This window comes from Triticum urartu, chromosome 4 (genome assembly GCF_003073215.2).
Source record: "Triticum urartu cultivar G1812 chromosome 4, Tu2.1, whole genome shotgun sequence".
NCBI classification, from domain to species: Eukaryota; Viridiplantae; Streptophyta; class Magnoliopsida; order Poales; family Poaceae; genus Triticum; species Triticum urartu.
The window spans coordinates 605173767-605187767 of record NC_053025.1 but is presented as its reverse complement, the minus strand read 5'-3'; the positions used below and the strand labels follow the sequence as shown (position 1 = coordinate 605187767).

At 44.9% G+C, this 14001-nt stretch overlaps 3 protein-coding genes across 9 annotated transcripts; 1 reads left to right on the top strand and 2 right to left on the bottom strand.

Moving 5' to 3' along the window:
* Positions 1–272: 272 nt before the first annotated feature.
* Positions 273–2275, top strand: LOC125553124 (30S ribosomal protein S6 alpha, chloroplastic). Its single transcript, XM_048716911.1, has 2 exons — positions 273–686; positions 1862–2275. Exons 1-2 carry the CDS (start codon positions 321–323, stop codon positions 2105–2107), a joined length of 612 nt encoding a protein of 203 aa, XP_048572868.1. The 5' UTR covers positions 273–320; the 3' UTR covers positions 2108–2275.
* A 1073-nt stretch (positions 2276–3348) lies between these two features.
* LOC125553123 (putative RNA-binding protein Luc7-like 2) lies at positions 3349–8909 on the bottom strand. Of its 7 annotated transcripts, XR_007303913.1 has the most exons (14): positions 8610–8909; positions 8284–8336; positions 7995–8163; positions 7839–7902; positions 7389–7468; positions 7110–7263; positions 6545–6606; positions 6266–6331; positions 5197–5255; positions 5028–5109; positions 4534–4820; positions 4331–4436; positions 4135–4181; positions 3982–4047 (listed from the first exon to the last, which is right to left on the bottom strand). XR_007303913.1 is itself a non-coding variant. In XM_048716909.1 (13 exons), exons 1-13 carry the CDS (start codon positions 8754–8756, stop codon positions 3701–3703), a joined length of 1242 nt encoding a protein of 413 aa, XP_048572866.1. In that variant the 5' UTR covers positions 8757–8908; the 3' UTR covers positions 3349–3700. The 7 variants fall into 7 exon arrangements, 2 of the variants coding, with proteins under 2 accessions (XP_048572866.1, XP_048572867.1); XM_048716909.1 differs by lacking the exons at positions 4331–4436; positions 4534–4820 and adding an exon at positions 3349–3719 and having other exon boundaries at positions 3808–4047; positions 8610–8908; XR_007303911.1 differs by having other exon boundaries at positions 4331–4820.
* A 3016-nt stretch (positions 8910–11925) lies between these two features.
* Positions 11926–13987, bottom strand: LOC125553121 (sister chromatid cohesion protein DCC1). The gene is made up of 3 exons (XM_048716903.1): positions 13709–13987; positions 12366–13274; positions 11926–12269 (listed from the first exon to the last, which is right to left on the bottom strand). The coding sequence occupies exons 1-3, from the start codon at positions 13894–13896 to the stop codon at positions 12167–12169; spliced, it is 1200 nt and encodes a 399-aa protein (XP_048572860.1). The 5' UTR covers positions 13897–13987; the 3' UTR covers positions 11926–12166.
* Positions 13988–14001: the final 14 nt, after the last annotated feature.

The following is a 14001-nucleotide window of genomic DNA, read 5'->3' as shown; positions in this document are numbered from 1 at the left end:
GAGGGGTGAAACCTGTAGACGATACCTGATGCACACATAGATCTTACGGTAGATCAACATGTAACTTGTACTTCCTCGAAATCAATACAACCAAAGTAGGACGTAGGGGTATTATTTCTTCGGGAGAGCCCGAAGCTCCCGAACATCCCATAATCGTTGTTCAAAATTCAAATGGGATTTTAGAAAACCAGTGGGGGTGAGATTTGAAAAGAAACACGCATTTGAATTCAAGTGCAGGCCGCTTGCCCCTATCCTTATCTATCCACGGGACTCCACTATCCCGCACTGCCTCCTCCCCTCTCCCTCCCCCGCCCGCTCCAATGCCGCCGCCCATGGCGCTCTCCGTCTCCTCCTCCGCCGCGGCCTTCGCCCCGCGCCACCGCCTCCCCGCGCCCCGTAGCCTCACCCGCGCCGCCCGCGCCTTCTCCACGGGCTACGCCGCGAGCTTCTACGGAGGCGCGGCGTCCGCGACCCGCACCCGCGGCCGCGACGAGGAGGAGGTCGGGGACGAGGATGGGTCGTCGTCGGGGTTCGGCGGGATGTCGGCCTCGGAGGCGGCGATGGCGCTGGAGGAGCGCGAGATGCCGCCCTGCCCGCCCGGCCTCCGCCAGTACGAGACCATGGTCGTGCTCCGCCCCGACATGTCCGAGGAGGAGCGCCTGGCCCTCATCCAGCGCTACGAGGAGGTAACCCTAACCCCCGCCCGCGCAGTGTCTCTTATTCCAACGGATTCGGTCATCTCCTCCCTGCAATTCACAGATGGACTCCTGCGAAAATCTAGTCTAGTGTAGCAGATAATGTGACATTGCATATCTTGAATCGCTGCTTAGTTCACTAGGATTGTCCAGCTGCAATTCACACATGAATTCCAGTGAAAATTCAGTGTAATGGCCAATGTGACAGTCTTGGCTTCAGTCTTCAAGGCTTGGATGAAATGCGGTGCATGAACAGGATATATATCTTTACCAGTTAAATGAACCTAGTAGGTTGAGCGCATAATCAATATTTACCCTTGTTCATCGATTTTTCCGCCTGTCAGTTAATGGTCTATCAATTGGCAGAGAAAAGGATTAGAGAATAGCATCTTGCCACTGACGATCATCCGGCTGCAATTTACACAGGAATTCCTGTGAGAATTCAGGGTGGTGGTGGCCACTGTGACAGTATTGGCTTGAGTCTCCAATCATTGTACTGATGTTTTGCTAATCTGAAGGCCTTGGGTAAAATGTGATGCATGAAAAGGTTATCTTTATTTACCAGTTTAAGATGAACTGAGTAGGTTGATTGAGTGCATGATCGCTATTTACACCACCTGATCGAAACAATGCCCTCTTATTGTTCTCTTGGTCATCAGCGTTCCACCTATGAGTTAGATGTTCTCTCTGCCAATTGGGAGAGAATAACATCTCACCACTGATGATAATGGTGTTCTAGCATCGCACATTGCTGCATTAAACATGTTGGGTACAATAATAGCCTTTCATATAACTTATAATGACAAACTGTGGTTCCATTAACCCCACAAATCCCGACAGATTCAGGGGAATGGGGTTCAGACTCACGTAAGCAAGCGTGCCATGAACCATGCGGTAAATGGTGTTCTAGCATGCACATTGTTGTATTAAAAAAGTTGGATACAATTATAGCCTTCAAAACTTTACTGACTAATGATGGTCCCTTTAAAACCCACAAATTTCAAGCCTGATTTGTCAAACCCGAACAATTTCAGGAGAATGGGGTTCAGGTTCACTGGGATTCGGAAACAGTGTGCCGCGAACTCTAGTACAATTGTATCAAATCTGTTGGCATTTGTCATTCTGCGTACTGATGGAGCTCCTCCCTCGCTGAACTGTTATTGCAGCTGCTCGTGGCCGGGGGTGCCATGTACGTGGAGGTGTTCAACAGAGGGGTCATCCCACTGGCCTACAGCATCAGGAAGAGGAACAGCAGGACCGGGCTGCCCTTCACCTACTACGATGGCATCTACCTCCTCTGGACCTACTTCACCAAGCCCGAGTCGGTGGACACCCTGCAGATGAAGCTCAACGCTGATGACGACGTCATCCGCTCGACCAGCTTCAAGGTCCGCAAGAGGAGAGTCTACTAGAAAGGACGGTTGTGTAAGATTGATTTCATCTCAACTTGGGACTGGATTGAAGAAAGCTCCAGGTTTTGGTTTATGTTTATATAATACGAGAATGCTGCTGCCTTGGGTGTAGATGTATGCCTCCTTTTGAAATTGCTGTTGAGAGAAAATGTTCATCTGTCTTGTTTATATTTGTACAAATTCATGATTGCCCATGACTTTGTGCTAGTTATGGCGATTGTCGAGCAGGAGAGAGACCGAGAGATAGGACTACAGGTCTGTAGAAGACTCATTTTTAGTGCATTTCACCAGAGGATAACATAAAATGATCTTGGGCTGAGCCTGATTTTCAAAAAAATAAAACTGAAATTGTCTACACAGGTGTACATATACAGAACAAGATAACTATGTACCTGTAAAATTTCACAAAGAAAATATGTCAATTTGTGGGACAAAAGATATGATTCTATCGACATGTTTTGTTCCTTTTGAGCACATAAATGAATGTACTCATAAGTATGCAGATCACATCTTGCTGTATATATGTGCGGTTTTCTATTTAAAAGCTGGAACTTCCAAATATGCTATGTACTCCCTCCGTTTCTTTTTACTTCGCATATAAGATTTGGTCAAAGTCAAACTACACAAAGTTTGACCAAATTTATATAAAAAATATGAACATCTATAATACTAAAACTATATAGTATGAAAATATGTTTCATGGTGTATCTGATAATATTGATTTCATATTGTGAATGTTTATATTTTTTAATATAAAGTTAGTCAAACTCTACAAAGCTTGACTTTGACCAAATCTTATATGCAGACTAAAAAGAAAGGAGAGAGTACTGCTCCCTCTATAAACAACTATAAGACGTTTTAGATCACTATTAATATATTTATTCACAGAGGGAGTAGTTCTTAATTTTAACCACCTTTCAATTCACAAACTGATAAAATAGTCCCTTGATTCTAATAGTTGAAGTTCTAGGATTGTCCCAAGTCAAACATTTTAAGTTTGGCCAAGTGCCAAATCTATAGAAAAAACTGCAAAGATCTATGATACCAAATATATGTGATACGAAAACATATCTCATAATGAATCAAATAAAGCAAATTTTGGTGTTCAAGGTGTTGAAATATTTATAGCTTGACTTAAGACAAACCTAGAGCTTCAATTATTAGGATCGGAGAGAGTAATCACTAATCAGGCATGGAAAATTCTTTAGGCCACGAACCACCTGAGGAGTAGAGCCTTAACAAGACGGAGAAAATTAGCTCCATACCATCATAAGATAAGCAAATTACAAATACCGTCACATGTGAGTTTGACAACCGGGCCAAGGAGGCTTGAGTAACACAAAACTCATACATTGTTGGTAACATATAAAACAGTATAAGTACACAACATCAGGTCAGATAGACAGAAAAGATGCATAACAGGAGCACAGGGTTTGTGACTAACAATCCAGCAGCGAAGACAAACATCAAGACTATCTTCCTTTCTCCAGTACAAAGCGCAACCTCACCATATATCTTAAAAAGCACCATCACTATCATGCAGGAAGACGAGAGTATCCCCCAGGGGAATCAGCCAGCCATGGAGCAACAGACTCAGTATCTTTCATGGCGCCTGAGAATCAAAACGACTGTCAGGATTGGCCTATGATAGTAGCAAGCCTCTGAAATCAAACAGGAAATAAAAAAACATTCAGCAATACCTGCTGCGGTCCCTGGATCGAGAGCGTTCCCTTCTCCTATCACGGTCATGCTCTCTACCACGGGAGGAGCGGTCATGGTCTCTATCACGGTCGCGGTCATGGCGACGGTCCCTGTCATGGCGCCTATCACGATCCCTATCGTGGTCTCTTCTGCTATCTCGGGGCTCAACCCTGTCCTTTCTTTCTGCATCTCTATCCCTGGATGCCCGCCCATTGCGGTCCCTGCTGTTTTCCCTTGATCTAGGAAAACCAAGTATGAACTTTCAAATTACGTCGCTTAAGAATAATCGCCATGATAGAACAAAGCAAAGCTGGGAAAGACCATACCGTCTGTCATCTTCAGGTTTCTCGGTCCTTTTTTTGGTCCTCTCCTCCTAAAAGGCAAATATGACATGGTTTTAGAATAACATTATTCACAATATAGAGATGCTTACCGAGTGGAGATAGCTCGATTCATACGACGACGGAATGAAAAGGGCAAGGGATACATTACAGTTGAGATTTTCTGACAATGACAACTTACATATTTATGGAGCAGGCAGCATATTGAACAGGTTGTAACTTACAGGAAAAGATGGCAAAAAGGTGCGCTTTCAGGGTAACTTAACCGGTACTATTTATCACCAGCTCTACAAAATATGGATCACCAAGCAGAAAGCAAGCTCCAGCTTCTGATCAGTATATATGAGAAAGCTGACACAATTAAGTAAACATGATTCTCCATACCATGTTCTGCTCACTCTTATGCTTACATTTGTCAACATACAGTTGGCAGCTGTTGTTGCCATGGGAAGGAGGACGATTGTCACATGAGATTCCGCTTATGCAACATTGACTAATTCCTGTAATGACTATCGTAACAACCATGGCGCCCTCCAATGTGAGATAAAATTAACATATAGAGAAGGCAAGAACCTGAAGGCTCTTCCTTGAGATGAGAAAACTCACAGATGCCAAAAGGCCCAAAACAGAGTAACTCTTTAAAGCAGAAAATGGGACATTACATTCAGCACCTGATAAAGACGTTCAAAATTTGCAACTTAACAAACTTAGAAAAACGGCAAAAAAATAAAATAGCCACAAACTATTTTGAAAAACAGAATGCAAGTGTTAACAGAATCATGTAGATTTATTGGTTTTAATGTGTATAATATCTGAAATACTACTTTGTTCAATCGCTCCCACCATCGTATTTGTACTCTGGGCATGCAAGAATGTACCTGGAGTTCTTTCAGTTTCTCACGAATCAACATATAACCCAAGTGTAGCTTCCCTCCAAAATGGTCAGCAAGACGTCGATCACTGTATATAATATGGCATGAGATACATTTCCATCTGAAAGATCCAATTTGAATCAACATTTTACAAGTGAGAGATAAAAGGCATTACTTGTCATAGACACTCAAAAATGCTCCACATATGTCACAGAGGCGCAACTTCTGATCAGTCTATAGAATGAACAGAAGATACGATTAGCAATGCTGGGCGTATGAGCAGTAGTATGAGATGTTTATTCAGATATAAATAAAAGGAAAAGAATAGATAACCCTCAGAAATAATGCAGACCATAGCGGTGACCAAATTCTTAAGAGCACATTACATATGATGCAATTCCTAATTCACCACATTCATGAACATGAAGAATGCACAATGCATCTATACCAATTACAGCACAAAAGAACAAGCTCATAAATCAAAATATGCGACACACAGGAATTCATTCTTCATTGTATAACAACAAAAATCTAATTATGATGAAGAATGAAGGAGTTAGTTCCAAAGTTTAATAGTGTGGGATGGTACAGAAAATAATACAGGAAAACATTAGCACAAAAAATTATAAATATATGTATCCAATATCATCTATTCTGACGATATAGTTACACAAAGTTCATGCAGCCACTTGTGGAACAACTACAAATTCCTGCATAACACTTTATATTCCATTACTCGCTAGCTAATTTGAGAACCATGCAAGTAATAATATACAAAAGGAACATAGATATCCTAATGCACAAGAGTCGAGCTGTCACTTCAATGAGTTTTAAACTGATACAAGAAGTGAATTATAGTACAATATAAGATCAATTTTATCAGAAATTTCAACTTATGCAAAATACAGCCTTTTTCCTAACGCCAATGGCTGGGAAATGCATGAGTTTAATTAGTATTCGAAACTATAGAGAGAAATCACATCAAATACCAAGGTTGCAGAAAACCTTTGCATGTAAGACTTGGTAATAAATACCATTGGATAGTAAAATGGCTGAAAAATACTAGGAATCAAGGAAACTACTAATGTTGGAAGCATTTCTGCAGCATGTACGAAAAACTAACATATGCTACTAACTAAACGATCATCAACGTACATTTAAGCAGAAAAACCTAGTGTGCTAGCAATGTGTAAATTAATGCAGTAACACAAATAAGAAAAAAGAAATGGCCCTTCATAACTCACAATTCGGACATCAGCAACACTGTATTTAGAAGGATCAGCAACTGGCTCCTGCCGTGCCGCTGCCAACTGGTGATAATAAAGTCAAGGAAAGGAGATAAGTGATGGTTCATACAAAACAAAGAAAAGAATGGAAGTATCAGTGACCTAACAGTGCCAAGTTATCTCTACCATATTCTGCAAAGGTAGTGCTAAAAATATATAAATTAACCTTCCACAATTGAGTAATTTACAGATGAAAAGCTAGACATGATAAAATTAGGTAATGATGGCAACAGCTACCTTTTTGAGAGCTTCTGCTTCTTCTAAAGCCTTCTGCGCTTCTTCTACCATCCCTTGTTCACCTACCGAATGGACAAACATGAAAACATCACTGCATACTTTTTTGTGCTTAGATAAACTATCCAGAAAAACTTAATTATCCAACTATTGAAGAAACTGATGTGCAATGTACCAATAAGTAAAGATCTATATAATACCGCAAACCTAATACATGACCCCGACAGGCACTGAGGTCAAAAACATCAAGTCACGCCTAAATGATCCAGATAAAAAAAACTAAAAGCAATGATAAGTTTACAATTCTCCAATAAAACCTTTTAGTTTCTCACCTTTAAAAGAACAAATATATCAAACTAAAATTTCCAGCATATATCAATACAAAATATCTTACTGGTGTGTCAACTGTCAAGTAATCAACTAATTGAGTGGTTGAATTCAAAGCTAGAATGTATTGGAGAAAATTCACACAACTTGGTCCCAATTACTCACACAAATATATGCTTTCAAAAGAATATAAACCCTATAGATGTACTTTGTAAAGAAAAAAGGTAAAAAAAAAACATACCAAGGGCTTCAGCTTTACTTAGCTTCTCATTGATCAGTTCTTGAGTACGAGCATCAGGAGGAGGAGGTGCTGGCAGTGTTGCCATTTGAGGAGGTGGAATAGGTTGAGGTATTGCAGCTCGGTCCTTGTTAAAGGCATCAAGCAAGAGGGTAGCCTGCAATGAAGTGGAAAAAAGAACCTATCGTATTAAAACTAAAACATTACCTGTTTAGTAACATGCGCTTGCAAGATATATGAGAACTGATAACACAGATATTCAAAATTCTAAATAATACATACCTGCAGGTCAGCCCTTTTAGATCTTAATTCTTCGACCAATTCCATGGTCTTGATTTTATCATCAGTCTTCCCTTCAAAATCTGTTTGGGAAGTGTTGACGAGAAGAAACATTTAGTAACATTTCAATTCCTCTGTTTTTCCAACTCCTGCGGTTTCCTATCCTATGTTGTTGGCCCGTAATAAAGAAACCATATAATCAGCTCTAAAACCAGTGCTCGTTTTGTTAGTTTATGAAAACTATGCTGAGAGACTAATTATACCATCTCCCATCCATAGTACTGGTTGAGAATATATATTAGAGACAGGTATGTTTTTTCAGTGTAGTTTCATGCTGTGTCTGCTGAAGAGTGTGTTAAACTTAAGACAGCTACAGTACCGTGAACCCGCTGGACTACCGTGAACAGAAACACTACAACGAACTGGGCATAATATGAATGAGGTGGGCATTACCGAAGATATCAGCTTCTTTCATCTTCTCCTTGATTTCCTTTGACAGCTGCGCAACTTCTTCAGACTGCAAAATCAACAGGAACGCAGGCAATTTAGCTGAAGCCATTAGCCTCTGACAAGAAGATGGGCCTTCATAACACAGGGGTGTCTAAATACCTGAGTGACCTCGGACACAGATATCGCGATAGCAGCCTTGGCATCCTCGTCGGCGAGGCGCTTCAGCGCCCTCTGGATTTTCCGCTCACACTCCACGATGAGCCTGTCTATCATGTCCTCGAGCTCCCTGTCGAAATTCTCCGACCCCTTTGCTTTTACCTCTTCATAGCTACCAGGAGCTCAGGAAGGCAATCGATGAACAAACACTAGCACGCGTGGGAAGAAAAAATTGCTGAAGCGAAACATGCTGAGCCGCATAACAGAGGTGGTTAAATGAAACGAAGGATACTCTTTCCGCAGCTGAAGCGAGTGGACCTTGGGGCAGGGTCCGAGATCCATTTTCTGTCATGAGCGAAATTGGCTGGTTAGATCACAGCATAACAGAAGAGAAACTAATTGCTTCAGATAATCTCAAAGCAGACCACACGCCATACACCAGTTTTTTGTTCTGTGGATGAATTCCACTAACAAACGCAATAGCACAGGGGCCAATTTGAAACCAAATCTACTGCAGGCAGCCTGACGGCAACAATCGCTCCTCCACCGACCGGAATCAGGCGCCAGGAGAGAGGGAGGGGCGCGGGGACTGGGGGGACGGGGACGGATGGGAAGTACCGTGAGCTGGAAGAGGTCGTGGGGGCAGAGGCCGGCGAGGAAGAGGCGGCAGACGTCGCGGTCGAAGTACTTGCGGTTGACCTCCCGCACGTCGCCGTTGCGGTTGGCCCCCATCAGCACGTCCAGCTGCTTCCGCATCGCGTCCATGGCGGCCGGCGCCTCCGGCTGCTGCCGCCGCTCCGGCGAGGCGGGGGGTTTGGGTTTATACGAAGCTAGGGTTTCTACCCGACGAGCGAGACGAGTCGGGGCGCTCTCCTCTCCAGCCCCAAGCCTAAAGACGGAGAGAGACAAGGGGAGACGGAACGGGACACTGGGAGGATTCGGCCGGGCCGGGCCTCTTGCTTTGTGTAGATGGGCCTCCGTGTCGGTCCGAGGTACCGGCCCGTGGGCTTCTTTCCAGCCCGGCCCGCCAGCTGGCTCCTACACACACATTCTGCTTTGCCTCCACTAAAAAAAACACACACTCTGCTTTGCCTTTAAAAAAAAAACATCCATACTGTACGTGTGCAAGACGAATGCAGAGGCTGGCTATTCTGCGGTGCCCTTGAACTGAATCATGCAGATTCCTTCCTCCTTCAGCCCATGCATAACAGGCAGAGCCTCTGCGTGTTCCTCGCAGCAAGATAGGCATGTGATGACTCCAAGAACAGGCCGCGTTTGGAATCTCAGACCCGTCGACAAATTCGTATTCGAACAGCAATGGATTCTGATGTCCGTTTACATCTCGGAAAAAATGCCAGGCCGGGTTTGTAACAGTTACTCTGAATTCTTGAAGAACCTTATAAAGTTCAGGATATGTATTGCGAAGGGAATGTGCAGTGCCTTCTTAATTCACCCCCGCAAACAGAGGCTCGCTGTTAACCTACGCGCAGTGCAATTCCAGTTCTCGGAAGCCTGCCATGCACTCCTCTGCTATTCATTCTGAATCCGTAATAGTAAATTCCTTTAAGGTAACATCTGAAATCATAAGTACTTATCTAGCACCAGCCTTACATGTTAAGTCAGCTGGGCCTTGTTTTTCCACACTTTTTTTAACTGATCATTAAGTTTTCTACGAATGAACTAAAGCATGCACAGTTCTTGGCCTTCTAATATACTACTACTCCCGCCGTTCTTAAATATAAGTCTTTGGAGAGATTTCACTATGGACCACGTACGGAGCAAAATGAGTGAATCTATACTTTAAAATGCATCTAGATACATCCGTATGTGGTTCATAGTGAAATCTCTACAAAGACTTATATTTAGGAACGGAGGGAGTAACAGGCATGGTAGGCATCGGTTTGGTCATTCTGGTCTTTATATAAAGCGGGGCAGAAGCCTGTTCCGAGAGAAAGCTCTTTTGCTTGTTCATCACAGCAAGGTAGGCATGACTTGGATACAAATCGCGATTAGAGTTCTCATGTTCAATCAACAATGGATGCTGATGTTTATACAAAAAATGCAGATGAATCACAGCAGAAACGTATTTCGATTGCTAATGCTAACACTTTGGTAAATCATTTGAATGATATAGGAGCATATTACTAGTATAGTTGGAAGCATACAATTACAGAGACTGAGCTGTAAATGCCCATTTTTCTTCTCTAAATTCTGGTAATCATCATTTCAATTACAGAAGAGAAACTACGCTCCTGGCGCCTCCGCCCTCCGGTCTTGGCGATCCACACCTTCTCTTGAAGCTACGGTCCTGTTGCCTCCGGTCTTCAAGATCCGCCCTCTTCCTCCCATGGTGGCGATGCAAGGTAGCCCGATGTGCTTCATGGTCACTCTGTGCGTTCGGTTTATTCGGTTTACATGGTTCGGTTTATACGGTTTTTTGGTTTGTATGGTATTAATACTTTGATAAATACGGTATGAAATTAAAATACAGTTCGGTTTTGGTATATACCAAATTATTTCGGTATGATTTCGGTATATACCATAAAAACCAAACCTAACGCGAATTTGAAAATGACGTAATAATAACTTACAAATTTATGACTCAAAACACATACTATTTTACACAAATAGTATATAACTATATATATAAGTGTATATGCTTATTGATTCATCTGTTGATGGTTATGGACATGTTTAGCATTTTAAAAAGAGAAAAATAACTATGCTATAAGAAAAAATTACGTGCTTAGTAGTGAATTTGACTCATGTACAAGAAAAATGACAGCTTGTATGGTTGTTTATCTCAAGAAATATAAATTTAGTTTTTACTTCGGTTTATTCGGTTAACCGTTCGGTTTTTCGGTATATATCATATAAACCAAAGTTCAAAACGGTATGAAAAGTTTATACCATACCAAAATCAAAAACTATAAAAACCATAAATCGGTTCGATTTGGTTTATTTTCGGTATGGTTTTTTGATTCGGTTTTCAAATGCACAGAGTGACTTCATGGTTTTCCATGGTCGTCGTCGCCGCGGTCTTGGATGTGGGCGATGAGCTGCTGCCATCGCCATCTCTGTGCTTGGACGACACGGCGCCGGGTTTCTTGTGTGGAGCGTCCTGCGGAGGCGGCGTCGCGTTCTCCGTTGCGTCCAGCGCGGCGAGCAGGTTGGCGATGGTCTTGCGGACCGCCGGGTTGCGGACGAGCTCGTCGGCGCGCGCCGGCGCTCCGCACGCGCACCTGGACGTCTCGGCGATCCGGCCCCTGACGCAGCGGGCGCAGTAGCTCCAGAAGCAGCAGTCTGGCGACCACTGCGTCGCGCCATGGACGTTGCGCAGATCCTCAGGGTGGAGGTCCGCCGGGATCGAGGGCGGCGGGCCGGGGAGAACCGGCAGCAGCAGGTGACGACGTCGCGCCGGGGACGTTCGACAGACCAAGACGAAGAGCCATGCCGCCCGCTCCGCACCGAATTTCGGGATTATAGAGGACGAAGGTTGCCCCTGGACGATGAGCTCGGCGGGGCGGGCCAGGTGGACGCGCGCACACGCATTCACCGGGAGTGGAGGGCACGGGCTGGGCGTCGTCGTCATACTTCATCGTCACAGCCATCGCACTTGTTAGAGCCCTTGAACGACGCTCTTGCCGGTGCCGACGATTGCTGTAGCGGGGCGAGGCCAGGATGAGGCGCTTCAGCTCGCCGACGGTGACCGTGCCGCCCGCCGGCACCGAGAACGTCTTCACCTCGCTCCTGTATCTGTAGTACACGACCGCCATGGATCGGGGCCCCTCTAGTCTAGTCGTTGATCGCTCGATCGAAAGGAGACGGCGGGTGTGGTGGCAATGGCATACTATATAAAAGCCCGCATTGCTGCGCCCGTCTACGTTGAAGAAAGAATGGTATAAGTATTTGACAAATTTGAATTAACCAAGAATTTGGATCAAATACGCTCTACCCATATATTCAGCATTCATGCAATAAGAGTAATACGAATCGGTCTAAACTGAAACACGGAATGTTTTTTGGATTAAGGAGAAAGACAGGGAGAGGGGTGACCAATGGCAATCTTCTGTTGTCTACAATATCCAGATCAAATGCAGCAACACCAGCAGTTTACCAGCAGCGGCAAGGGCCACAACCATAACATGGATTTTGTAGCAGGGTAGGTTGATCATCTATCTAGCAGTAAAAATAGGATCGGCATCAGCGCTTGGTTGCGTTCTTCTTGCGTACTTGATCAGCAACCCTTCTGAAGACGCACCAGGTACGCGCAGGTCCCTGAACCATAGAACATTGGGAAACATGTTTGAGTGAGAAAGATGTGAGAATTACACTACAGGGTTTCTACACACAAAAATGAAGTATAAATTATACCTGATGAAGGGCTGCAGGTCTTTCCATTCCCACCTTGGCCGCTCCCGGAATAGTGCCGCAAACCTCTCAGCTGGAAACGGCAGATCGGCGACACTGAAAGCATGCACCCAGGTCTCAGCCCCAAGCCTTTCGTACAGCACTTCCCCTTCAAGCATCTGAAGATCTGGACGCATTCCTGAAGGGATGCTTCGTTCCCATTTATCCATGAAGCTGTTGAGCTTCATCTTTCCCGTGCTGAGCGCTCTTCGGGCAAACTGCAAGCAGACCAGTCTCTCATCAAGCCTCCAACAACTTCCTCCTTCTTGCTCAACCTTCGTGCCGAATCTGCTGAGGCAGTGGGTTACAATCTTATGGATAAAACCGTCAGATTCCATGACAGATAGCACACCATTTTCCGGCAAAGCATTTAGCAGCCAGTCATGCAACACGGAGTTGTGCAGAATCATGTCCAGAACCGTGTTCACGGAACCGACATCCACGGTCCTCCAGAACCCATCAATCTCGACAGCCGAGAGGGAATTCAGCCCCTCCAGCAGCTCGCTGTCACTGGACTGAACAAGCACACATAGGTCTTGCCACGTGTACAGCCCCTTCTTGTCTTCAGAGCCATCTCCAAGATCCTCATCAAGCACGTATGGCCTCTCCCTGAGAAGGCTCCTGAGTTTGTCGAGCCGCGGAGCCGTTCGGACTAATTCGATGCTCCCTGGTGCAACCTTGATGATCGAAGCGGCCGCATCGCTGGCAACGGTAGCATCCTCATTGGTATGGTCGGGTCTTAGGCTTGCCGCGACAGCTTCACCGGGTGGTATGAGGAACATGGAGTTGGATGTGCCCACAAACTTCATAGCGTAGGTCGCCGATGGTGTGCACAGAACAGCTTCTTCTTCAGGGCGGCCCCTTACTGTCACCCTGCATCAAGAGAGTTCTTCATCAAATTTTCTCAGATGGAAACACCGTGTGTGTGCCCACTGTACAACAATAGCATGACAGATAATGATCTCTCAGTTGAAGCTGGACTAGTGGTGCAAAGATCTGATTAATAACATAGCTGTGGCAAATTTCACTGTTTATTTAACAGGCCTCAGCCTTCGGCTCAGGAACAGTCAACGAACTAAGTTTTTCCATGGTGATGCTCTTTGCCACAGCCCACAGATCGTGTACTCATCTGACTGAAGGGCTAAGAATCAAGAACTACTGTACATATCAACTAAGATATTACATCGACTGGTCTAGGGATTTCACAGCTAAATGGCCCAAATCGAAGATCTGAAAAAAGAGCTCGGCTCTGAATAAAGAGGACCGATTGGATCAGAAGCTTGGTAATCTCGAGGAGAGGGGCTTACCGGCCTTGCAGGAGGTCGGGGAGGAGGTCGTCGGCGGCCTCGAGGAGGATGAGGTCGGCGTGGGGGCCGAAGGCCTCGTGGTAGCACACCGACAGCGAGGCGCCGGCGCCGGCGAGGCCCAGCACCGCGTCGGCCCCGCCGCTGCCGCGGTCCCACTCGCTCCCCGCGTCCTCCATCGCCGCGTCCATGGATCGGATCGAGGCGGCTGAGTTTGGTCGCTCCTCTTTCTTCCTCGCGGGATCTTTTTCCTCGGCGCGTGCTGTGTCGACTGATTTTGGCGCGCGTTATACTTT